Source organism: Poromitra crassiceps, assembly GCF_964638095.1.
Source record: "Poromitra crassiceps genome assembly, chromosome: 18".
Classification (NCBI taxonomy): Eukaryota; Metazoa; Chordata; class Actinopteri; order Beryciformes; family Melamphaidae; genus Poromitra; species Poromitra crassiceps.
In genome coordinates, this window is record NC_139636.1 from 6068005 (window position 1) to 6094834 (window position 26830).

Sequence of the window (26830 nt, forward strand, 5' to 3'; positions counted from 1 at the left end):
CAATCTGACTGATTATTTACAGCAAGGCCAGTGCACATCGGCTGAGTCGTCCTCACACTATAGCTCTTACTCTTTGCTCCTTCGCTGATGCACAAGTTAATGCTTAATCTAAGTATGGGTCCTTAATTGCTAAGGCCAAGCCCTGTTTATGGGAGGGAGGTGACTTTGACACATACAGTCTGAGCATTGCGGGCCAGAGGCACAGAAGCTCAGGTTCATCGCTTGAGTACAGAGTCCCAACTCGTCTCTTCCGAGCACCGCTGGGACCTCCACGACTGACCAAGCGGAGCGGGCCACCATGGCGAAGGGGTTATTCGTATCCAAGGCTCTCGCCGTCATCACCGTCGGCGTGACCGCGTCGGCCATCACCGGCATCGTCCTGATGGTGATCGTGTACAAGACTCAGATCGACATATTGGGTCCGACGGCCCGTCCGACTTCCACGAGCACGACGTTCCCCACAGGACCCCCGCCCATAATGAGGCTGCCGGGAGACCTGGTGCCCGACAGGTACGAGCTCTACCTGTGGCCTCGCCTCTACACCCGCATCATCGAGGACCCAAACCCCAACATCACCAGCCCCAACCAGACGATGGTCTTCACGGGGAACTCCACGGTTCACTTCCACTGCGTCCGAAGTACCAAGACCATCTTCCTCCACAGCAAGAAGGAGCTGGCATTGCCCGTGTTGAAGGTGACGAACAGAGACGCAAACAAGGAGGTGCCTGTTACCGGCGTGAAGCTCCACAAGGATGCAAGCGACTTCCTCGAGATCAAGGTGGATCAGGTGTTGGTGAAAGGAGGGAATTATAGTCTGTTTGTGGCTTTTGAGGGAGAAATGCAGGACGATCTGGTCGGACTGTATGTCAGCAAATACAAAGAAGGAGTCCCAGCTAATGGAGATAATTCAGAGAGGTAAGTAAAGAAAAATGCCACATATAACCTTAAAGCTTTAAGAGGAAATAAGATGAGGAAAAATAGGCGTACGCATCATAGTTAAACACGCTACTTTAGAGAGATGTGACTTGTGCATGGGGGCAAATATCCTAAAGGTTAGAGAAGCGAGCTTGTGACCAGAATGTCGTCGGTTCCATCCCTGGGACTGACAAAAAGTCAACAAGCCCCTCCCTCATTACCACCCACCCACCTCCCTCGTTACTACTGCTCGTGTGGAGCTGCTCAGTGGCCGGCAGATCAGACTGTGGTTGTACTGGTCAGTGGAGCTGCTCAGTGGCCAGCAGATCAGACTGTGGTTGTACTGGTCGGTGGAGCTGCTCAGTGGCCAGCAGATCAGACTGTGGTTGTACTGGTCGGTGGAGCTGCTCAGTGGCCAGCAGATCAGACTGTGGTTGTACTGGTCGGTGGAGCTGCTCAGTGGCCAGCAGATCAGACTGTGGTTGTACTGGTCGGTGGAGCTGCTCAGTGGCCAGCAGATCAGACTGTGGTTGTACTGGTCAGTGGAGCTGCTCAGTGGCCGGCAGATCAGACTGTGGTTGTACTGGTCGGTGGAGCTGCTCAGTGGCCGGCAGATCAGACTGTGGTTGTACTGGTCGGTGGAGCTGCTCAGTGGCCGGCAGATCAGACTGTGGTTGTACTGGTCAGCTTCCAGGTGTGAAAGTGAACAGTTTTCTCCTGACTCCCCCTGTATAAAGGTAAAAAATATATATACAGTATATAAAATATGCAATGTGTACGCAAAAGTTTCCCCACCTTTTCACACACACACACACACACACACACACACACACACACACACACACACACACACACACACACACACACTCTCTCTCTCTCTCTCTCTCTCTCTCTCTCTCTCTCTCTCTCTCTCTCTCTCTCTCACACACACACACACACACACATTCACTGAGGGGACAATTCTTTGTATACAGTGAAACAATAGTTTATCAGCACTGTGTGCCAGGTTTTTCTAGTCATTTCATCTGTAATAAACATTGTATTTTGGTTAGGCGTCTATTCAAATGTTGAAAGTTTAGAGGGCATAGAACATTATGATGAAACTTATATTATGATGGCCATCCCCATGCTCAATTATGTCTAATAAGTTGTTGCAGCAATTCCTGGGCTGATAGCATTTATGACACAGATGTGTTAGCCTGGCTCCAGACCTTCGAAGCCAAGATTTTGCTGTTCTTGGTCTGGCATCGTCACGTGCAGAAGATTTTTCTCAGAAAATACCCCCCTTGTGGACCGAACCCTCGACAGAGCGACCTAGAGCTGCAGCTGGTCACAGCTAAAAACACATCAGGACCATAAAAGGATGGACTAGGAGAGGCAAGTAGAGTATAGGCTGTAGTCTGTTGGAACACAAGAAGGTAGCCAAAGTACACGATATTCATCATGAGAACGTTCATGAGCTGTGATGAAGATGTCTTGAAGAGAAGAGATGTGGTTGTATGGGATGAGAACCTTTTTAGAGAAGCTGCTGAGTTTATCACCATCAACAAAGTATTCATTTGCGGTTTAGGTCAATACATGAGGAGACACAGCAGTATGAACACATCATGGCCATGATGTTATCTCAGCCCTCAACCATTTTGGCTCATGACCCACAAAAAAGACACATGCCGCCAAAATTGTCCTGCGTCTCATCCTCAGGTTGAGGACCACTGGCCTGAGCAATGATTCTATAGATACTGCCTATAGGGATGCACGATGACATCGGCGCGTCATCATCGGTATTATTGACTGATAAAGGCTTCAAAATGAAATATCTAACCTGACACTGCCAGCTGGTTTGTCTCACAGAACCACCTGGAAACTCGATCTTGAAAAACCCATTAAAAAGGGCAGGGCAGGTACTTTGGAAAAATACTTGGCAGGTGATTGGATGAACCATCTGTCTATCACTCGCAGGCTAACTTCAACCACTTTAGGAGGACCGCCTCCTCCTTCCTCGGATGCTGGGGCTAGCAACCCCACCATGTAAAAAGCCACTTGTAGAGACCGGGGATGGGGAGGGGGTCCTCGGGGGAGACCGCCCGGAGCCTGTTGGCGTAGTGTGGCATAGCGTAGTTGTGCCCATATGGTCCACTTGGGAGTCTATATGGAATAAGAAGACGACTGGTGGTTCGGATTCAAACCAATTTTATTTTTAAATATATCCGTATCGGCATGGGCAATCGACCAAAAGAGTGAGAAAATATATCAGCATATTCGATATCGGCAAAAACATCCAATATTATGCAGCAACCCTAATCCTGCCTACTTTAACTATGTATTTCCAATGGTTAAAGATGCAATAAGCAAGGTTTGTATTGCCCCATAGCACAACATGAGCATAATATATCTGTGGAGGGGGTTGACAGAGTTGTTGACCAATACCAGTGACTCAGCATTTACTTCATCAGGAAGTGTTTTTCTTTTTCTCTAGACTCACTTTGCTGCCTGGACTCTGTTGAACAAAGTCTCCCTGCTCAAGACACTGCCACTGCTGAGGGGCACTTTGTACTGGGTACTGATGCTACTGCTGAGGGGCACTTTGTACTGGGCACTGATGATACTGCTGAGGGGCACTTTGTACTGGGCAATGATGATACTGATGATACTGCTGAGGGGCACTTTGTACTGGGTACTGATGATACTGCTGATACTGATGAGGGGCACTTTGTACTGGGTACTGATGATACTGATGAGGGGCACTTTGTACTGGGTACTGATGATACTGATGAGGGGCACTTTGTACTGGGCACTGATGATACTGATGATACTGCTGAGGGGCACTTTGTACTGGGCACTGATGATACTGATGATACTGCTGAGGGGCACTTTGTACTGGGCACTGATGATACTGCTGATACTGCTGAGGGGCACTTTGTACTGGGTACTGATGATACTGATGATACTGCTGAGGGGCACTTTGTACTGGGCACTGATGATACTGCTGAGGGGCACTTTGTACTGGGCACTGATGATACTGATGATACTGCTGAGGGGCACTTTGTACTGGGCACTGATGATACTGATGATAGTGCTGAGGGGCACTTTGTACTGGGCACTGATGATACTGCTGATACTGATGAGGGGCACTTTGTACTGGGTACTGATGATACTGATGATACTGATGAGGGGCACTTTGTACTGGGCACTGATGATACTGATGCTACTGCTGAGGGGCACTTTGTACTGGGTACTGATGATACTGCTGAGGGGCACTTTGTACTGGGTACTGATGATACTGATGATAAAGCTGAGGGGCACTTTGTACTGGGTACTGATGATACTGATGATACTGATGATAAAGCTGAGGGGCACTTTGTACTGGGTACTGATGATACTGCTGAGGGGCACTTTGTACTGGGCACTGATGATACTGCTGAGGGGCACTTTGTACTGGGCACTGATGATACTGATGATACTGATGAGGGGCACTTTGTACTGGGCACTGATGATACTGCTGAGGGGCACTTTGTACTGGGCACTGATGATACTGATGATACTGCTGAGGGGCACTTTGTACTGGGTGGGCACTGATGATAGTGCTGAGGGGCACTTTGTACTGGGCACTGATGATAGTGCTGAGGGGCACTTTGTACTGGGCACTGATGATACTGATGATACTGCTGAGGGGTACTTTGTACTGGGCACTGATGATACTGGGAATCAAACCAGCTTGTTTCCTTCCCTTGCCACAAGATGAGGCTTAAATGGTGCCAGACATGTGAAAATGATCCCATGTGTGGGTACCTCAGTTGCAGGTGGGCTGAGGTTAAAAATCCCAGTGGAAGAAATCTATAGTGTATCTGTAGTCCTTTGCTTTATCTAAATGAACAAATAACTAAAGGCAGGCTGGTAGCTCCAGGGAATGAACTCTAACAGGCAATGTACACCAGATGTGTTGCGGCTGCGTTGCGGATCCGGTAAAACTGCCGGATCGACTCTCGTCTCTCGCCCATGTTAATTGATGGGTGATACACGCGGTACGGAAAAATTATGCACCTGTTCTATTTTTGTCGGATCCCGCATACGTCTGACAGATTACGTGAGTGAGTGTGTGGGTCATTCTGTCAGTCATTCTGTTTGCAGCCATACCAGAGCCGTACCGCATCTGTTCCGGAGGCGGTGTACATTGCCCGTAAGGCTATTAAAGCTGCTATAGGGAAAAGTTTTTTTAAATACTAGGCATCTAACACTAGGCATGTGATGTCACAGTGGGATTTATGACATCACAGTGGGACATGGGACAGACAGACAGACAGACAGACAGACAGACAGAGACACAGAGCCCCAGCTCCCATTTATATACTGATGATGATGATGATGATAATGATGATGATGATTCAGTGATGTCATAAATTCACTCTCTCACACACACACACACACACACACACACACACACAAACACACACACACACACACACACACATAAAGTCCCAGTGATGATGTCATCAGTGATGTCATAAATTGTGACATCATCAGTGATGTCAGAGGCATTGTGACATCATCAGTGATGTCATAAGAGGTTGTGATGTCATCAGTGATGTCTTAAAAGCAGTTGTGACATCATCAGTGATGTCATAAGAGTCCCACTGATGATGTCATCAGTGATGTCATAAGAGCATAATCAAGTCCCAGGGGCAGACACTGAAAGAAGTGGGAGTCTGGCTTCAGACCCTCGTCTTCAGCCATGGACAGCTGTACAGTATGTTGCCAGCTCCAGGACACATGATCCAGCATCCCTGAGGAGCAGCCAGGGCGAGGCCACGTATGCGGGCTGCAGGGCCAGCTCGGCAAGCTGCATTCATTGCAGTGAGCCCATTTTTCGAAACTTGATCTCACTGTATAACATGAGAAAAAAGAAAGAAAAAAGTTAGACATTGTGTCTTACATTTTTCTGTAGTATGTGTTGAGATAATGACAGACTGTGAACAACGGTCTGAGAAAGTGAACAGCAAGGCTCAAAATGTTAGTTATGCAGCACAAACACTAAAATATTGACTTAACATAATTTTGTCTTGGGGTTTGTAAGTTTCTCACAGAAATGACACATGATGATGACATATGATGACATATAGATGATATATATATATATATATATATATATATATATATATATATATATATATATATATATATATATATATATATATATATATATATATATATATATATATATATCATGTATATATATCATATGCCTAAGCAAACATCCTGTAAGTTAAATAATGTGTACAGATGGAGTGAAGACGTGTCTGTTCAGATATTGGATTCTATACGACGCATGCTTAATCGGTGTTACGATTATGAGGGGGTCTTTGGAAAAATGTCTCCCCTTTTATTTTAGCAATATGTTCCTGCAAACAAACCTACAGTATGGTCTTATTGCCATATTAAATTTCATGTTTTTACCATGTAAAGCGGAGGGGAGCACTTCAAGTGTGGTCACCCTCGGTCCCCATCTGAATTCACAGATTCCTTGTCGCCAGCCAATTGCAGGCCACAGATGCCAGGAAGGTATTTCCTTGTTTTGATGAGCCAGCGATGAAGGCGGAGTTTGATGTGACCATCATCCATAGGCGAGACACTACAGCACTGGGAAACAGTGCAGTGGAGACAGGTGAAAAAATTGAATGTATTTTACAATGTGGCCCATCTAATGTCCTCTCAAGCCACAGTTTGGTACATTTTGCAGTGTACAGTATACCACAATAAGGGAATGTGTTTTGTGCTGCTTGCTTTATGATAATTACATAATCACATAGAGTAATAACCCCAGAGATAAAGACCATCTTGGTAACACTTTCTATGAAGGCCACATCTATAACGCATGATGAGCACATTTTTAATGGCTTGGATTTAGAAGGTTTTATAAAACTATTTAAGTGTTTATAATCATGCATGGCAACATTATAACAAGGTTTATAACGTATTGGACATAATGTATTATAAGTTCAGCATTCATAATGCTAAATAGCTCCATGCCAATGTGACAAAAGTGTTAAGAATAGTCTTTTTTTGTTTGTTTTACACTCGACTTACAGCCATCAAATACTGCTCATAAGTCCTCATAACTGTGTTATAGTATCATACAATTGCTAATAAACCTTATAGTGTTGTTACTTTACATAAAGCTCACAAAGTCATGCTATGGTGTATTATAATACATTATGTCCACCACTTATAGTTGCCATGCACAATTCTAAAAATTTATAAACAGTTTTATAAAGCCTTATAAATGCATTATAATGTCTTATGAATGTGCTCATAATGCATGATTGATATGACCTTCATAGAAAGTCTTACTCAAATGTTTCCTCGTCCTGGGCTGTCCTCTCTCTCCACCCCTTTTAGCGTCCAGCGGCATTATAGACGAGGAATGGATGTACACCCGTTTCGAGAGGACAAAGAAGATGTCAACGTACCTGCTCGCCTTCGCCGTGTCAGAGTTCAAATCTGTCTCCTCTGTTGAGCGAGTGACGATTTCAGTAAGTACACTGCAGATGAATTGCTGCTTTACTGAAAGCAATGAGTTTATTTTTCTTCTCCAAACAGGAAATTGAACAAAGTTAATTGGCTGAATTACTTAATTGGCTGAATTACAGTCACACATGCCAAAGTTTCAATCTGCACCATTATACTGTGCCATAAAGCCAAAGTCTTTCCTTGTACTTCTTTAAACCATTCATTATTTCCTGGAACTGTTCCATTCATCTCAATGGATCTCATCTTTATCTGCCTCTGTGTTTTGTATACAGATATATGCTCGTCCTGAAGCCATTGAGGCAGGCCAGGCTGAGTATGCAGCCGATATCACTGGAAAGATGCTCAAGTACTTTGAGGACTATTTTAATATTGACTTCCCTCAGAAAAAGCTGGGTATGACACTGGATCCTATGATTGGATGGATGGACACATGAATGGATGAAAGACAAATGAATGGAGGAATGGATCATGCAATATAGACTAGCAATGTTATCATAGACGCTAGACCAGGGGTGTCAAACATGCGGCCCGGGGGCCAGATCCGGCCCGCGAAAGGGTCCAATCGGGCCCAAAGGATGACTTTGCAAAGTGTGAAAATTGCACTGAGAAGTCCTTCAATCCAATGTGATGCACTTGTGAAGGCTAAGAGGTAGCAGGTTTCAGGAGCAAGTTAAATATTAAGTTGCCTATTCATGTTATCTGTATTAATCAGCTATTTTCATTACCTTTGCTTGACTATAGAGAATTCCACAGTTGCCATCAGTTGTAATCAGAGGTGTAGTGATAAATACAGAGGTGGGTAAACTATCCAAGGTGAGGAGTTTACCCACCTTGTTTGGCCTCATTGATGATACAGTTGATCTGAAAATAGGTGAGTAAATTATCTGCCTCATTTCAAAGGGGTGGGTAAATTGCATTTACTTGCGTTTATCCTCCACTACACCCCTGATTGTAATGCACAGTACAGACAGTAGATAATGTGCTTGATGGTAGCTGAGATAATCCTACGTGTTGTAGGGTTGTACCTGTCATTCTTTACACTGAAATAAACTGGAACATTTGGAGGTTTTGTCATTTATATGTTATTATTATTGATTATTGATTTTCATTATCTGGCCTACTTGACACCAAATTGGGTCGCATGTGGCCCGTGGACTAAAATGAGTTTGACACCCCTGATCTAGACGGCATAAAGAATTCCACATAATGAGGATAAAGGCGCTTGTTGTTATTTATGAATGATTGTTAATAACTGAATGAATGGATGAATGATCTGTTCTTGAGGAAAAAAGAATTCCTTGCGTTTCATACACAGTCGTTAGTTTTCACCTCTTCTATGTTTTTGCTTCAGTTGCCTTCTTCTCCTGTGTTTTTCACTGGGCTTCAGTTGTCTTCTTCTCCTGTGTTTTTCCACTGGGCTTCAGTTGTAGCCAGAAAAAACTGTGACCAATGAGATTACTTTTTTCCTCCAGAGCAGCTCTGCCTCAAAGAAATGTTTGTTCATTCTACAGATGTACAAGCTAATGAATTTTTCTCATTTTCTCTTTGGTTGTTTGCCCAAATATCTGTGTCATTCTTCCAGACCAAATAGCGATACCAGACTTTCAGGGAGCCATGGAGAACTGGGGACTGGTCACCTACCGGGAGCCGGCCCTGCTCTATGAAGAGGGAGTGTCCACCTTATACGACAAGGAATGGATGGCCACAGTCATTGCACATGAGCTGGCGCATCAGGTCCGAGCGGAGAACTTGTCTTGCATGTTACCCAGATTTAAAGAGGAAAGGAAAGGAAAGGAAAGGAGAGGAAAGGAAAGGAAAGGAAAGGAAAGAAAAGGAAAGGAGATTATTTTTAGTTTCGTTCACACTAAGCAACTAAAATATAAGATAGTTCAATTAGATCAGTGCAGTGATGCACTTAACCATGGAATATTAATGATCCAATTCTAATTGCATGTAAAGAAAATGCATTTACATACCTTTTATGCAAACTTATTTATACAGGGATGATTCTGCAGGAAATGTACGGTATTTTATCAACTTACATTTTCTATATAAACCAGAAACCACTACATCATTTCACGGTTCTTTCCAGGAAACTTCTTGAGAAATGAACAGTTTCTTTCTAGGATTAAATTATGAAGAAATTGAGATTGGGATACGTGATTGTCAGTCTAACAACCACTAGACAGGCTGCCCTGCCACCTCTCTGTTGATGTGTTCTTCTCTCGTGTCCCGGCAGTGGTTTGGGAATCTGGTGACAATGAGCTGGTGGAACCAAGTTTGGCTGAACGAGGGCTTTGCCACCTACCTGTCCTACTTGGCAGTGGATCACGTTGAGCCGACCTGGCACATAGTAAGAACAGATATTTATCGTGCATTCCTTTATAACTGGGAACTGGTAATCTTACGGTTCAAAGTTCATGAGCTGGGACGGTGACGTCACCAGAGCTGGTATTTCCCATTCCAAACTCGTAGGAGCCTCAGCAGCCCCGACCAAAAAAATCCAAGATGGCTGCTCCGCGCAACAACAGTTGTTATAATCATATAAATGCTATTTAGCACTTCTGTCTTGTTTGTGTCTCATTAAATCCGCTGTACACACACAGCACGGCCTACTTCTATCTCTGTGTGGACATGAGGCTGCGGTGTTTGTATGCGCAAAATGCCACGAAATGCCTTGTTATCAACTGTTATTGCTAACAATGGCTAGCCTGGCTGGCGAGTGGATCTGACCAGTGAACAGTGAACTTCCCAGCTCAACTTTTCTGCAAATGGAATGCTAACAAAACGGATGTGACGTCATTTAGCCTCCACGTCCCAGTTCTTTAAAGGAACGCACGAATATTACACGTTCACTTCAACCACAAGTCTTTTCTTTCCAGAGGCGGGGAATTGCTTGAGAGACGTGATGCATGAAGAGAAGACTTGAGACACTTGGGACGACTTTGACTTGTACTTCGATGACTTTCTAAAGTCTTGACTTGAGATCTTAGCCGTGTTCAGAATGGTTCACTCGTTCACTCACACTCACCAATCTGGGAATAGAGCAGACGTCCTTCCGTCATTGTTTACCGTGCGACAACGTCAGACTGACAGACTCTGGGTGCCCAGATTGCTCGCTCACTATTCCCCACGTGGTGTTTATTATATATAGGTATCATGAACTATATGGGGAACGATCAAACACATTTTGGACACTACCACACTCTTCCAAAGCGCACGCGTTAGGCCTTGGCCACACTGATCCGTCAGAAAATGGACAGAACGGATAGACGGATAGATTTATGTCCGTTGCATGTACAGGTAACCTACTTGTACAGCAGGTGGCGGTAAGCACCTTGAAGGTGTCAGCGACCCGCCTATAAACCGAGAGAAGAAGAAAGCTGGCGTCAGCTAGCTGTTAGCTCTGTGCGCTACGTTACTTATGTGGCAATAAAATGCCACAGAATGACCAGATTAGATGGTGAAATCAGACGGTGACACTGACTATCACGTTGTACAACAGCGGGATGGTGTACACAGCATTAATTATAGCCTCCTTCACTGCCTCGGCCGCCATCTTCTTTGAAAAGTTGAAACATCTCGGAACGCCTTCTCTCGAGACCTCGACTCTGATTGGCTAAACGGACAGTGACCATCCGACCATCCGATACGTCCATCCAGAAAAAGTTCATCCCTCTTCAACTTTCTGTCCATCAAAACGTATGCAAATTTTCTGGATACGTACGCTTCTGAGTGCTCCACGGACAGTCGGACAGCTGTCATTGAAAATGAATGGAAGTGAACAGAGAAATGAACGCACACGGACAGACACCACGGATCAGTGTGGCCAAGGCCTTACACTATAAACGTTTTCACACATGCGCTTTATACCGGGAAATGACCAGAAAGCGGTGTAATGCCTTCACGTGTGAAAGTTGTTTTCCGGTATAAGCGTGCCCCCGTCATCGCGGACATTTGACCACTTCTAACCTTGTGATAAGACCGGTATGCCGCGATAGGGGGAGCAGCTTTTCCCTCTTCGGCAGGGAAATGAAGCGCTTGTAGAGGTTCTTCATTAGAGCGGATGTGACTTCGCGGACCAGGCAGCACACAGTAGACAGTCCAACACCAAATACACAGCTGATTGTTCAATATTGCCCTGGTGTTGCGTACCACCAAAGCACTATTGCCAGTCGCAAACGCGCTTCCAGTGGTTTTCGCCACCGGGTGATCTTGCGTGTTAGTGCGGGTCGGACCAGACTCAGCACGTAGTCGAACGTACACCGGGACATGCGAAAATGACGCTTCCATTCCACGTCGTCAAAATTGTTCAGAGCATCTTCCCAAAATAAATTCCCTCCTGGTCTAGCTCGCTTCCAGACGGCTCTAGTCTCACGCAGCAGCGCAGAGGTATTTAACACTGTCATTATCTGTCCCCGGTTTAGTCTATCTTCATATTCTGCACGATATTTAGCGAAGAAGAATGCGAACATGAATCTGTTTCTGTTCGCACGTATATCCCTTTCCATCTTCGCTTTAATTTGTCTACGACCCCAGCCCACTCTCCTCCGCCCCCCGCCCGCTCTGCAGCGCCGCCAACCCCACCCGCCCCCCAAAATACAGCTTCTTTCACGGCTGTTTTTACACATGTGATCCCTCAGGTGTGAAGGGAAATCCCGGGAAATAGCCGTTATTGATTTACAGGCAATGTTCCTGTACGCATGTGTGAAAACGGCTTATGTCACTAGGCTCCCTTGGCATAGCTGGTTAACATGCCTTTATACTGGGGGAGTGAGTTTAACCAACCCACTCGCTACCACTCGGGACTCACGAGGACTCACAGTCATTCAGTTACACACACCCTCTAAGCTCACTCCACACCCACTGGGTATCCGGGTCACGGCACCAATGTAACCTGCATTGTGTTGACACTGACAGCACTGGCAGCAACCCACATCACGGTGGCTACGTCCATATTTTATACGGTCTATGACTAAGACATAATTACAGCCTAGATACTTTTGGATGGTGTGTTATTCGTTTCCATAGTTTTAAAATATTTCCAATGTATTTGACCAAACCAAAGTTTTTCAAAGCAGAAGGATGCTTCTTGAAGCATTCTATCCCATGAATATGATGGATTGAGCATTTATAAGAGTTATTTAACTTTGTTGAGGACCATCTGTTCTGAAGGTTCTTGATGGAGCTGCTATAAACTGTAGTTATAGTTGTATATAATCTACTTGTATATACAGGAATAAATCAGAAATACTAGATAAACCTCACACTTACATTAAAATGTTGAATCATTCAGCATCAGAGCAAAATAAGCGCCTTGCCCTCTCATTCTCACATTTGATTTACTGGCAGATATCTCCACAAAATTATGGAAAATTGTCTATATTTGCTCCAAGTTGGACTTGAGGGCCACAGACACCACAGGATTGGTAGGATTGAATGTGGTTCCCAAAAGATATTCACAGTTTTTTTTCTTTTTTTTTCTTTCCTGCTTGTAGCCATGATTCACTCAAGTGTAACAAGCCACATGTGATCTTGTGTGTATTTGTTTCCCTCAGAAAGACATGTTTCCTGTGAGAGAGCTCTACTCAGCGTTAGAGGTGGACGCTTTGGCCTCGTCTGAACCACTCAGCTCCCGGCTGAACGCCATCCAGACGCCTGCTGAGATCACCCAGAAGTTTGATGTCATATCCTACTGTAAGGTAGAGAGAGAGAAAGAGAGAGAGACACACACACACACACACACACACACACACACACACACGCACGCGCACGCGCACACACACAGAGTCAACATATTATGAATACTAACATGTATTTGGTCTTCCCTCCTGTAGGGGGCAGCTGTGCTGAGAATGCTGGCAGACCGCCTGACTGACAGGGTCTTCCAAGCTGGGCTCAGAGTAAGTGACTGCTTGGGGTCGGTAGCCTATAACCTGACACTGCCAGATGGGGGCGGTAGCCTATATATGCACATCATTTAAATGGACTGGAATTGTGCAGTGAACTGGTAACCGGGCAACGAGTCTGACAAATTGCGTTCATTTCTCTGTTCACTTCCATTCATTTTCAAGACAGCTGTCCGTCTGTCCATGGAGCACTGATGAAGCGTACGTACCCAGCATATTTTTTGCATATTTTTATATGCATACAATGTATGCATATAATTGTTATTATAATTATATGTGTGCATATAATTTGCATACATTTTGAGGGACAGAAAGTTCAAGAGGGCCCCACTTCGTGGGGTCGCAGATGCAGCTCGCCTGCCGCCCACTGACGCGGCATCCATGGTTGTGCAATTAGGCGGAAACCACTCTCCGATTATAGTTGTGAGATTATAGAGACAGGCCGCATGTCTGGGAAACACAAAATGTTAAACGGCTGGCGTGCGAGTGGGGTAAAACCGCCGATATATCTCATGGACTGACTCACCAAAAGACGGTGTTGCGGCTCTAAACTACAGGTTTGGGGGTTCTAGAGCAGAACACAAGACGTCTGCTCAGATGTGCGTTTACTGCGGTGGTTAAATCCCCGATCATGTCTGCCTGGGCTGGGCTATCTAAATTCTAACTTTGCTGAATGGATAGAACGGGGGATTTTCCCCACCCTGACCACGCCCCCAGCCAGGCTGAGCCAGCTAACCCTCTATTGTGGGCGTTCCTAGAGCCTGTATGGGCGTTCCCAGACATGCCGACTATCTCTATTACGTGGATCTACTCATCTACTCATACTTTTTAGGATTTTTATACAAGGCCTTCATGAACGTGGGAATGTGGTCTAACAGTACAGAGAAAGTGTGGTAATTAAATGCCTGCTTGTATGTATTTATTGACATTGTGTATAATTGATATTTCTCTCTCTCTCTCTCTCTCTCTCTCTCTCTCTCTCTCTCTCTCTCTCTCTCTCTCTCTCTCTGTCTCTCTCTCTCTCTCTCTCTCTCTGTCTCTCTGTCTGTCTCTCTCTCTCCCCCCCCCCTCTCTCTGTCTCTCTCTCTCTCTCTCTCTCTCTCTCTCTCTCTCTCTCTCTCTCTCTCTCTCTCTGTCTCTCTCTCTCTCTCTCTATGTGTATTTAGATGTATCTCAATGCCTTCCAGTATGGGAACACTGAGCAGAAGGACCTCTGGGAGTATTTACAAAAGGTAAAGCCTTGGCAGCTAGCTCATGAACACAATGTGAATCTTAAAAATTCGGTTGGCCTTTTCTGTCTTTCCAAGCTTCAAGCTGCATTCAAACCAAACACGATTTCGTAAATTAGATACAAAGTAGTCAATGCGAAGGAAGAGACATTTTGTGGCATGACACATTCAGACACACGTCTGAATAACTATATTTTGATCTGGGTATTGCATTTATGACGAGATGTTAATTGGCATTGGTGCCGTGTTTACAGGCAGTGGATGAGGATGGTGCTAGAATCGACGTTGCCACCATGATGGACACGTGGACCAATCAGATCGGCTATCCTCTCATCACCATCAACACCACCAGTGGAGACATCGACCAGAGGCACTTCCTGTTCAACCAGACATCAGAATCTGAGTAGGCAAAAAAAGAAAGTTACACAGATGTTATGATTCTGATGATGATGACTGAAAATGTCACTTCATCGTAGTCTTCCCAATGACAAACATTGTCATGAAACTGTTTGAGATCCCCTGGTTTAGTCCGTAGTTCTCTTCTTTTCAACATACTGTACATTTCAACAACATGGTTTTCTTACTGTAGCCTACATAGCCAGACCTTTCTACTTTCCTAACTGTCACGTATTGAAAGAGCTGGAAAACACTTACTAGGCTGGAGTTGAATGGTCTTCCCATGTCATTAGTAGACATAGCTCTGACTTTTGCTGATTGTACCTTCTTCTGTGTCTTAATCTATTTAGTCTTGTTTGGCACATCCCAATCAAAGTCATGTCAAAGTCATCTGGAGCCTCCCTGCAAATACTGGACACACCCTCAGGTAACAAAATATACTAGATGATGTGTCATTGTGTGTTAATGCTGTTGGATAAAAACCTTGTAATGTTATCTGCAAAATGAAAATTTCCATGGATTTCTGAAATTATACACTTGAATTCGACTGTTTCACACACCCCAGGATCTTGGCACGTGCTCAAATGACACATGATTGTAAAAAACCTCAAGTAAAACATGGAAAACAACATGTGACTGTAGCAATAATGTGTTATGATATGAATTCGCTTTTCTTGCTTGTCACCGCTCCATACCCCTATGTCTCTTTGTTTAGCCAGTGAGTTGCAGTCAACCCATGTGCAGTAAGCTGATATTGTGTCTTTTGAATAGCCCAGAGGGAAGTATTTATTGCCAAGGCTGGAGAGTGGGTTCTGGCCAACGTCGATGCTATTGGATACTACAGGGTCAACTACGACCCAGAGAACTGGAGGAGCCTCTTCAATCAACTGGAGACGAACCCAAACGTAAGTATTGAGCCCAAGTTATGAGTGGCTCTGCCTCTACCTTTCATTCAAGATGTATCCAAATCCAACCTCCATCTAGGCATTTTTTTATTTATATTTTTACACACACACACACACACACACACACACACACACACGCACACACACACACACACACACACACACACACATATATATATATATATACCTTTCTGTTTTGATTCGCTGGACAGACGCCTTTTTTCACTTTTGTGATTGATTGATTGATCGATCGATGATGCTTTTGATAGGACTAACTGTAATATATGTGACAGCTAGTCAAGATGTGTTTTGAGGCTGTAAAAAAGATATTTTCAATATTTGTAAACTTGTTAACCTTCATCTTGTTCCTGTTTGCAGCTCATTCCAGTCCTCAACAGAGGACAGCTTATTAACGACGCCTTTAATCTGGCAAGGTAATGACCGAAGCTTTTCAATGAACCTTGGACCTCATGTTCATTTCATAAATGCATTTATTATGGTCACTTTGAAACACTTCTTGGCCTACATGTTTAGTATGCATGATGGCTTCAGGGAATGGGAATTAACCCTATATTCCTTACAGTGTTAGTGTTAGAGGTGTACAATATACCTTTTCCCTACAGATCAAGTAGGCTGCAGAGCAAGTTTTCATTCATCATCATTTTAAGTAAAAATCTGAGCATCAATATTCACACTCTTTATTGAAATGTTTTTTGTCATGCTACTTTATCCTATAGAAATCTGTGAAAGACTTCCATTTTACAGAATGCAAGTACTTAGCTAGTGCTTAGCCATTGGTTTATGTGGTCTTCACCAGGGGCGGACTGGGATCATAATTCAGGCCGGGCATTTATACCAAGCAGGCCAGGCCAATATGGGCCGGCGCGACAAATTTGGGTCGTTTGAAGCCCAATTTGGGTCGTTTGAAGCAAGATTTAGTGAATATAATGCTAACGCGATGATACATACATGTTACCTATTTGTTCACTAATAGAAACATCAACATTGCCTAGATAACTGCAAGTATAATATGAAGAAGTAAAACCAAAAACATGCCTCTGTACAAACGCTTCACAGCAAACTTTATTTAAGGAAGAGTGATCAGATCGTGCATACTGCGTCATTCTCCACAGGCTTAAGAACTACACGTCATAATAACAATAACAATAATAATAAACATTGACATATTCTCAGTTTCATGAAACATCTTCCTGTTTAAGCAAGCCCCTAACATTAAACACATGGTAGTGTGTTCTGCTCAAGCTCCAACCTTTGTTTCTGAAAAATTAGGCCAACAATGGTTTTAGTCTCTATAGCCTACAGTATAGCCAAGTGTTGAGCAATGCAAAACTCAAGGCTCCAACACAAGAGTCCAGAAATGAGCAGTGGCCTGCCTGGCCTGCTGTTCAGTGAGTGGCCTGACTGCGGGCACAATATATACCGGTATATATATATAGCCTGGCCTGCTGTTCAGTGAGTGGCCTGACTGCGGACACACACACACACACAGACACAAAAAAGAAATTCAGGCCAGGCCAGGCCACCGGGAATTTGCCCGACGTGCCCGATTATGCAGTCCGCGCCTGGTCTTCACGTTGATTTCAGGAGCGATAATGGCCAATATTTCATACTCATGTGCTAGCTACGTAGTGCCATGCTTCTGGTGATGGACATACTGTAGGAAAGGCTACTACAGCATGCCCGCTATCTTACAGTTGTGATCCTTGAATGTGCAGGCCCGGCGACAAGGGGGGGCGACAGGGTCGGTTGTCCAGGGCGCTGGGAGCGGGGAGGGCCCTTTAACTGTCTAATTAAGTCACGCCCTCTTCCGGGTTAGGCATACGAAGCAAGGGATTTCATCCGTCATTCTACATTTCGTAGAATGCTCATAGAAAAAAAAAATCAATTCAGCTATAGAATCAGGAGAGCTCATATAACATTTCACTCAGACCAAAACTTGTTATATGGGCTCCCTTGATTCTAAATATAGCTAAATCACTTGGTTTAACCAAGTAAAACTTCTTCTTTTTTCCATTTTATGAAATGTCTATGGGGGAAAAAAAGAATGGCGGATGAAATCCCTTGGTTCATATGCCTAACCCGGAAAGGGCCTGACTTTAGCAATCTATCGCCCTCTTCTCGTTCACTCTCTCTTCCATCTTTTCAAAATAAAATGTTATCACTCTTTTTCTCAGGGCCAAACTTGTTAACGTGACACTGGCACTGAATTCTACCCGCTTTCTTGTTAACGAGACGGCGTACCTGCCTTGGGAGTCAGCACTTGAGAACCTCCGGTACTTCACCCTCATGTTTGACCGCTCCGAGGTCTATGGACCCATGCAGGCATGTGTGCTGAAACACACTCACTCACTACCTTCCACTTCAACAATATTTGGGTGATTTATGTGAAAACTATGAGGTGAAAATGTTTTGTTAATATGATCGATTCCAGATATGTGTTGGGTTCTCCACCCCGCAAAGGGTATAAAAGGAGTGAGAGAGGGAATCTGATTGGTCTGATTTATGTTACGCCCAGAGTCTGGGCTTTACAGTACATTAATCAGACCAATCAGTGTGGCCTGCATAATCCTCACTATAACCACCACACCCATTTAAAGCTTTAGCGCCGAGCGCACAGGCATTTTGCGTGGCAGGGAAGATACCAATGCGCAAGTGCTAAATTGCCACTTTTGCCAAGATAGGGCCGCGGGCGTCCATCAGGAAAACCTTTTGAGATTAAATATATTTGCACATTCATAGACTCTGGGATTTTTTTTAATGAGGGAGGAGTATATGTCATTTTAAGGATTTTAACAAAATAGTTTTTTGTGTGTGGGGAGAAACCATATCAGACACAAATTATTATTCAACGTAGATTATTTTACATACATCTTAAAACTTTAGGGGGTCTTTACGTTTAGGACCCAGAATCTTGATGAACAGTGAAAAAGGTGTGAATCTGTTTCTTCCTGCAGGCGTACCTACGGAAGCAGGTTAGAGGGTTGTACGGCTTCTTCGAGGACTACACAGACAACTCAACAGTCCCATCTGACCACTCACAACAGTAAGCTGAACTTTATTGTTCCCGGAGAGGAAATTGCGCCATTACAGCAGCAAACAATAGGAAAAAAGATAGCAGTACAATGGATACATTGATTGAAGATGAAATGTAGAGCAGAGTGGCTAGTTTGTCAAGATCCTTGGGTCTGACTGCTACATACAGCTGTGTATCATCTGCATAATGATGCAGCCAAAATTAATTAATGAATTAATTAATCTATGACTATTATTGACCTGTATTGGTGACCAGTAGGACACCTCAAAAAGTAGGAAACATCAAAAGGTCTCTAGCACATTTGACGGTGGCCTGTAATTGACATTCAGGCTGATACTTTCCATTACTTTGCCTCCATAATTCAAACAATATGAACTCACAGAGACACATTTTTCATTTTCCAGTCTGAATTTGAATAACATTATTATCATCTAAAACCCCGATTAACTGTTGCAAATGTAAAAATATGTGAAATGTTTGTATTAATCATGGATGACCAAATACATTTTCCATTCCAAAACATTTGTGAGTAATCATAACCGCCAACCTTCAGTGCTAACCAGTGTATAACCAGGTTACTGTGGTTTTCAGTGACAAATTACAATGACTATTTTTGTCAGATTTGTCAGTTTATGAAATCCTTATTATGTCCCTACCTTTATATAATACAGTGTGAAACTGTGATTCATCCCAAGGCTCAACCAGATCAATGCCATACATTTAGCGTGTACTGCGGGGCTCCCAGAATGCCATGCGATGGTTAAAAGGATGTTTGACTACTGGATGGGGAAGGATGCAAACAACAGGTATGGACACTACTGGATAAGCATGTATAATTTATCATTTGAGTGTAAACATTACATGTAATTGCTCATGAGTAAACTGGACATAATGTAGCCGATAACGTAATGCCTTTTCCCTTCCCCCTCTCTCCATTCACCCTTTATTGGCTACCAAGGCTTTCAATATCTCCATCTATCCATATTCATTTTAAAATAGGCTACACTTGTTACCTGATCTTCATCTACTCAATATTTTTGGAAACGCATGATTATTGCATGTGGGTGTGTCCAGCATTTGCACGTGCCTGCATCTGCATGTGGACTTACGTAATTGACAGTGTATGTTTGCATGTGTTCTATGGGACCCTCTAAGTGTCTGTGTGTGTGTGTGTGTGTGTGTGTGTGTGTGTGTGAGTGTCTGTCTGTGTGTGTGTGTGTGTGTGTGTGTGTGTGTGTGTGTCTGTCTGTCTGTGTGTGTGTGTGTGTGTGTGTGTGTGTGTGTGTGTGTCTGTCTGTCTGTGTGTGTGTGTGTGTGTGTGTGTGTGTGTGTGTGTGTGTGTGCGCGTGCGTGCGTGCGTGCGTGCGTGCGTGCGTGTGTGTGTGTGTGTGTGTGTGTGTGTGTGTGTGTGTGTGTGTTTCTCTCAGCATCCCTATCCATGCCAACTTGCGACCTCTCATCTACTGCGAGGGCGTGGCCGTCGGTGGGGAGAAAGAGTGGGAGTTTGTCTGGAAGAAGTATCAGAGCTCCACCTTTACCACAGAGAGAGACCACCTCCGCCAGGCCCTCGCCTGCACCAAGAAAATATGGCTGCTCAACAGGTGAAGCCCATCAGCTGCCTCTTGCATCTATTTTTATTTTTTATTTGTTTTGCTAGTTGTGTTTTTCCAGTTTTACAGCTTGTTGAGATATAAAGAGTCCCGCTTAATAGCGCAAAGTTAATAGTTGCAAAGTTGATAGCACGTGACACGTGCGTCATCAAACTTCCTGCTGCAATGAGTACGGCGAGAGCAATGAAACAGTCTAGGAGTTGGATAACGGATACAAGATTTAAGCACGAAAAATCCCCACAAATGCAGAAGAAGAAGGTCATTGATAGGCTATAACCCCACCCAGTTTCATACTATGCTAAGCTATGGCATGAAGATAGTCACGTAATCAGGGTTCTCATGGGTCCTTCAAATACTTGAAAGTTTGTGAATTTGAATGGGGGGGGAATCAAAACCTTCAAAGTTTTTTTTTTTTTATCGGCATAAATAGATAAATAAATACATATTTAACCCTGCTATACTGTAAGAGACACGGTCACTAACATTGACACATCAAACCACTATCAAACTTTTTGACATTCACATCATCTTTATAACATGCTGATCACACATGGTTGATATTAACCTTTAGACCCGGAACAGACCCAAGCCAAAACATTCAATCCTACAGTATACTAACTCTGTATTCCTCATTGGACCTGATGAGTAACGATATCAATGTTGTTTTTCCGATCAGTCTCCGTAGCAGCTATAGCTTTCGCTACAGACTCGCCCATGATAACATGTTTTTACTGGCTGAGGACCATTGACCACATCGGCCAGTGCCTTGCTTATCTTGCAGATGTCTGGAGTACACTTTGGACCCTGACAAGATACGGAAGATGGACGCCATTTCCACCATCATGGACGTGAGCTATAACGTGGCGGGGCAGGCGCTGGCCTGGAACTTTGTCCGAGCGCACTGGACCTACATCAGGGAGGAGTAGGTTGACCTTCTTGTTGATTCTAGTGCCTCGTACATTGAGTTTGCATCCGCACCCAGAGTTGACCTAACCCCCACCCCATTTTTTTAGCTCCTGATAGCCAATATTTTGTGCCAACATTCATTATGCTTAAATTGAGGGCTTCTGGGTAGTGTAGTAGAGCTAAAAGCACTTGTCTACCACCGCAGAGACCTGGGTTCAATTCCTGGTAGAGGTACTTCAGGCTTGGTCAGACGTTCCTACAGACACAATTGGCCGTGGTCTGTGCGTGGGAAGCCGTCTGTCTGTCTGTCCGTCTGTCAGTCTGTCAGTCTGTCCGTCTGTCCGTCTGTCAGTCTGTCAGTCATGATTTTGGGAGCACACGGAGCGGGCGATTTGCATAACTGCAGCCATGGCGCATCATCTCCAGAGTCTCCACCCTCCTTTTAAAAGTCTTACCTGTTGAAGCACTAACTATGGCTGTGTGAACTTAGCCAAAATGTACTATTGCAAGTCGCTTTGGACAAAAGTGTCTGCTAAATGACATATTGTAATAATGTCAATATTGTTTCCTTACATTGGAAATGTAAGGAAACAGCCAGGCTGTATTTACTGGAAATGCTGCTGACCATTTAGTTTGGCTCGTGACACAGCAGTTGCCCACAATCAGAGAGCACTTGAATAAACAGCCAGTGCTGTAAAAGGACAGAATATAATAAACAGTGGCTTATAAAAATGACACACAGCATTATCAGGTACAAAGGTCCTCTCATACAATCAGTGCTTACCACCAGCTCTCCTCTAATACCTGTAATCCTTACCGCAAATTTCTAGGGTGGAGACTCTGGAGATGATGTGCCACGGACACACTTTTTTTCCTGGGTGTTGCCAAACTCATACCAAATCTTGTGTTTTAGCTTTGCACGCTCAACCGGAGTTTCTCTGGCTCGAGCCAATTTCTTATCATCAGTTCTTCTTCTTTTGTGGTGTTTTATGGCACTTGGCATCCTTTATGTTGCATTACCACCTCCTTCATCCTCCATCCACCCACTGTTTCCCTACATCCTGTCCCCGCGCACCCTCGAGAGCTTCCTTCTCCTACCTTCTCCTTGTCATCAGTGATCAGTCACTCTGTCTATGTGATGTAATCAGTGGTGTCACTTGAGCGATTGTGATGTCATGATTGAGGTCACTCAAGCCAATTGTGGATGTCATCAGTGATGTCATCAGTGATGTCACGTGAGCAATTGTGCCCGGGGGAACAGGACCTTCAATATTTTTATGGAAAATTCATGTTTTATTTCAATATGTGAGGTGGTGACTCAACTGTGCATTCAGACCGGGGGTGAATGCAAATGTGTGAGCAGAGAGCAAAATTCACCTCATTCGCTAGAGTTGAAATATTTAAAATTTGGTGAATAATTTGGCTCAAGCTCGAGCGAGTAACGCGATTTTGGCCCCCGCGGTCTGAACGCACAGTTAAGCACTAAAATCCAATCCAATATAAAGAGGCGTGTCCCACATGACATGGAAATCCTATAATGCATCCTTGAAAATTCCTGGAAAAGTTTTGAAATCTTATCCATGAACATGTGCAGGAGCCCCGCCCGTCACTTTTTTGTCAGAAGACGTTAGTTACACTATGGGCAATTAAATTAGCCAGAAAATGTTACACGATGCAATTACATTTCTGGTATATTGCCCTGCATCTGTGAAGGCAACATTCATGCAGTGTTGACATGTGGCCACTCATACCTTTGCCCTCCTCTCAGGTACATAGGAGGCACGATTCCCCTTGGCGACCTGATTGAGGAAGTGAGCCAAAGGTTCTCAACAGACTTTGAACTTGCAGAGGTAAATTAATCAGCACTACATGACTCATTACATTAGATTAATGATATCATGTGCAATGATGTCAAGTGAAACATCCCATATAAATGGTAAATGGTAAATGGACTGTATTTATAGAGCACATTTTATATAGTCTATCTATCGACTACCCAAAGCGCTTTTACATGAATACCTCACATTCACCCATTCACACCGACGGCGTCTGCAGCCATGCAGGGCGCTAACTGCTTGTCGGGAGCAGTTAGGGGTTCAGTGTCTTGCTCAAGGACACTTCGGCACACTGCGGGGAGGAGCCAGCCTCGAACCGGGAACCTTCCGATCCCAGGCGACAGCTCTACCTCCTGAGCTAATGCCGCCCCATCATACACATTTCAACTTTTCGGACTGAACTCCCTTCCTTTCAAAAGGAAATCAATTTTGATGAGATTCTTAGAAGGAGCATTATAACTTCAAGCAATCCTTCAATTCTCAAAATATAGGTTTACTCCCAATTGATGGATAATTTAGTGAAATAAAACCCAATAAGTAATACTAATACATATAAGGTTCATTAACCCCAAGCTATGTCTCTGTGTATAGTCGGGTATAATACTGCTGCCAACCTATGATGCTCTAACTTCATTATGTCCACAGCTGAAACATTTCCAGACGGACCTGGGTTCTGCCAGCCAGGGGGTGGAACAGGCCATAGAGCGAACCCAGACCAACATCCAGTGGGTGAAGGAGAACAAACAGACAGTATTGGAATGGTTCCGGAGTGAAACTACCCATTTAGAGTGAAAAATGAAAGAAGAAAAAAAAAACATTCTTTCATTGTGTCGGGTCCCCACATATCAAGAGCGCCAGTGCTTTTAAGGATCCTGGGTCACTGGCTATTTAAATTGCTTGGGTGAAAATAAGAAACACCTCCCTCTAGTGAATTCAACAGAACGGCTCCAGAGGGGAATCTCACTATGGCAGGATCCGAAAAATAATCCCTCCTCCGTCACCAAAGAAATACCTGACTGAAAGAATGACATATTACTGTATATTATATTGACATATAGTGGGAGAAATGTGACATCTGAGACTTGTGTGGACTACAAGGTGACATTTGTTTATGTGCAATATTTGTAAAAAAGAAATCAAAGAGACAGTCACCTTTACTCAGCAGTTTATATGCCTGTAGCCTGTTGAATCTGATTTGAGATCCCTGTTCTCACTTTTCACTACTATAGACATTTGTAGCACTACTTAATGAAGTACGTTCTTCTGTTTTGAAAAATACATGTGATGTGTATTCTCCACATTATAGAAATTTATTTTCCTTATAAATGCACGATATTGGATTTTTTTTGTTGCCAATATCCGGTATGGTGATATTTTCCGACTCTTTTAGCTAATGCCGATACTGAGATATGCGCTTTTCTTTTCACCCTCCCCCACCTAACAAACATAGGTTAGTGGAGTCGGTGCGTAGTGAGCAAAAAGGCAGAACATTCTCAGGTTTGATGCGTAAATAAAGTGTTTTATTTAGAAACCGTGTGTGTGTGTTATTGTATGTGATAATCAAGGGCCAAAATGATTTCTGAGTTGCTGAAATTCCCTATTTTTAATAATAAAACATGATAACATATTTGGTTATATTCCCTGGGATGAGAGGAGGCCGTGCACAAAGATGATAAAAGGTAAGCTTTCAAGTGCAGAGATCATCACTCCATCTTCCCAGAAAGATCCATATTATTGCTCAGCTCTGGCCAGACTGTACCCTGAAATCATAAAATAGGTAGCTATAGGTAAAAAATAAATAAATGCAGTATAAATTCTCTACACTCCTCCCAAACTAACTTCAATCAGGAGTGACTAGATACCAGAGAATGAATAAAATAATATTTATTCCAATAGTGAATGAATGATGATTTACAGAAAATATGATGAGAATGAGGTATTGTTAATAGTCTTTGGCGCTTAGACACCACAGGGAGATATTGAGATAGAGCTGCATCAGCCATGAGCAGCAGCCAGATAGATCGCCCTGTAGAGTCTAGATACTGGTGGTGGTGATGGTGATGCCTCTTCTTCTGAGACTGATGAGAATCTTCAGACTGAAGAATCTGATGGGTCTGTGAAGACTGGGTGGAGAAGGGGAGGTGGAGGGTGCCAGACTGTCAGCAGCAAGGTTGGGAGGCTGGTTGGATAGAAACAAGCATATTTTATAGGACAACAGCCATGTGATTGGCTTACGATGAGGGGTGAAAAGCAATGTGATAGGCTTACAATGGAGGTGTGTGGGGGTGAGAGGTGATGTGACTCTATGCTATTGGATAATGGGAGACCAGGAGGCAAACAGCTGATTATTCAATTGAAGCCTGGAAGTTGACAGGCTATTTTGAGCATGTGAGCAGATTTGAAGGGGTAGAGAAAATAAGAAGTGAACCGAGGAAGTGTAAAGTGCAGATTATAGTCTTCCTGACTGAATTTACGTTAGAACTACATTTGCATCACAGTATATGGTAGAGCATAGGGCAACACCACACAAGCAGACCCTACACATCTATAGAGAGTGACCAAGTCAGCCCAGCATGCACATAACAGGAACGGCTCTCCGCTCTCCCACCTCCTCCTCACATTCCTGGAAATTCCTTTAGGATCATTTAAATTGTATTCATGGTAATGTGTGGGAACGCCTGAATTATTCTGTACACCTGGAAACTTGAACTGTTGACACTTGCATTCCTGTCATGCGAGGTTATTGTTCGTCAAATACCTGCAGCATTTTCTATTTGTGGTAAAAATGTATTCTTGTGATAATGGTTTCAATGTATTTTACATGTACACCAAGTTTGTACATTTACTCCTTTTTACCATTATAGGCCTCAATCATGTGCTACTCATCTGAGGAATGGAATCGATGCTGATGCAGTTTTCCTTCTAACCAATAGAGGTCCCTGCTCTCAAATGTCTCAAACATTTCTTTTTGGCCATTTTCCCTCTCATCACAAACCATCACAAACCCTCGAGACCAGCGAATGGGGGGGGGGGGAGGGATTGGGTCCCTTTCAGTGTGAGACTTCACTACTCTTAAAGAATTCTTCAGATTTACAGTAAATGTCAGGATTTTGACCTGCATTCATCAACAACGCTACTAAATTCTCATGTACATTGATTTTCAGCAGAAAAAAGTGGAAAAAATGTTGACATTTCAAAAGAAACATGTTTGGGTTCACCATTTCACTAGTGTATAGACCAATGCATTTCAATAGATTTACCTCCAATTACTTTGACTTGATTGGATTTATATACTGTAGCACCTTTCTAGACACTCAAAGCACTTCACATATCAGGGGAGGGAGCGGGAGGGAGCGCCTCACATATCAGGGGAGGGAACTCAAACTTTTTCTTCTGTGTTAAGAGATGGAAATGTTTGCTTGAGGGTATGATGCTATATTCAAAATATATCGGCGTATGTTTGAGATTTTGGTGACATGAATAAAGTTTCAAAGGACGAAGAATAAAGACCCAAGCTAAATCTTCACTTGTATTTTTTTAAGCTA

The 26830-nt window shown here is 43.6% G+C and overlaps 2 protein-coding genes across 2 annotated transcripts; both read left to right on the forward strand.

Annotated features, from left to right (window-relative positions):
- Positions 1-298: 298 nt before the first annotated feature.
- LOC310792481 (aminopeptidase N-like) lies at positions 299-919 on the forward strand (the record flags this gene model as incomplete). The annotated part of the gene is made up of 1 exon (XM_083654163.1): positions 299-919. One exon carries the CDS (start codon positions 299-301, stop codon positions 917-919), a length of 621 nt encoding a protein of 206 aa, XP_083510289.1.
- Positions 920-6498: 5579 nt separating this feature from the next.
- On the forward strand, positions 6499-24077 carry LOC310792482 (aminopeptidase N-like; the record flags this gene model as incomplete). Its single annotated transcript, XM_083654164.1, has 17 exons — positions 6499-6574; positions 7309-7442; positions 7713-7833; positions 9023-9174; positions 9680-9793; positions 12999-13142; positions 13278-13343; positions 14833-14981; positions 15325-15401; positions 15746-15879; positions 16258-16313; positions 18075-18222; positions 18855-18943; positions 20362-20535; positions 21326-21466; positions 23219-23300; positions 23931-24077. 17 exons carry the CDS (start codon positions 6499-6501, stop codon positions 24075-24077), a joined length of 2004 nt encoding a protein of 667 aa, XP_083510290.1.
- Between the last annotated feature and the right edge of the window lie 2753 nt (positions 24078-26830).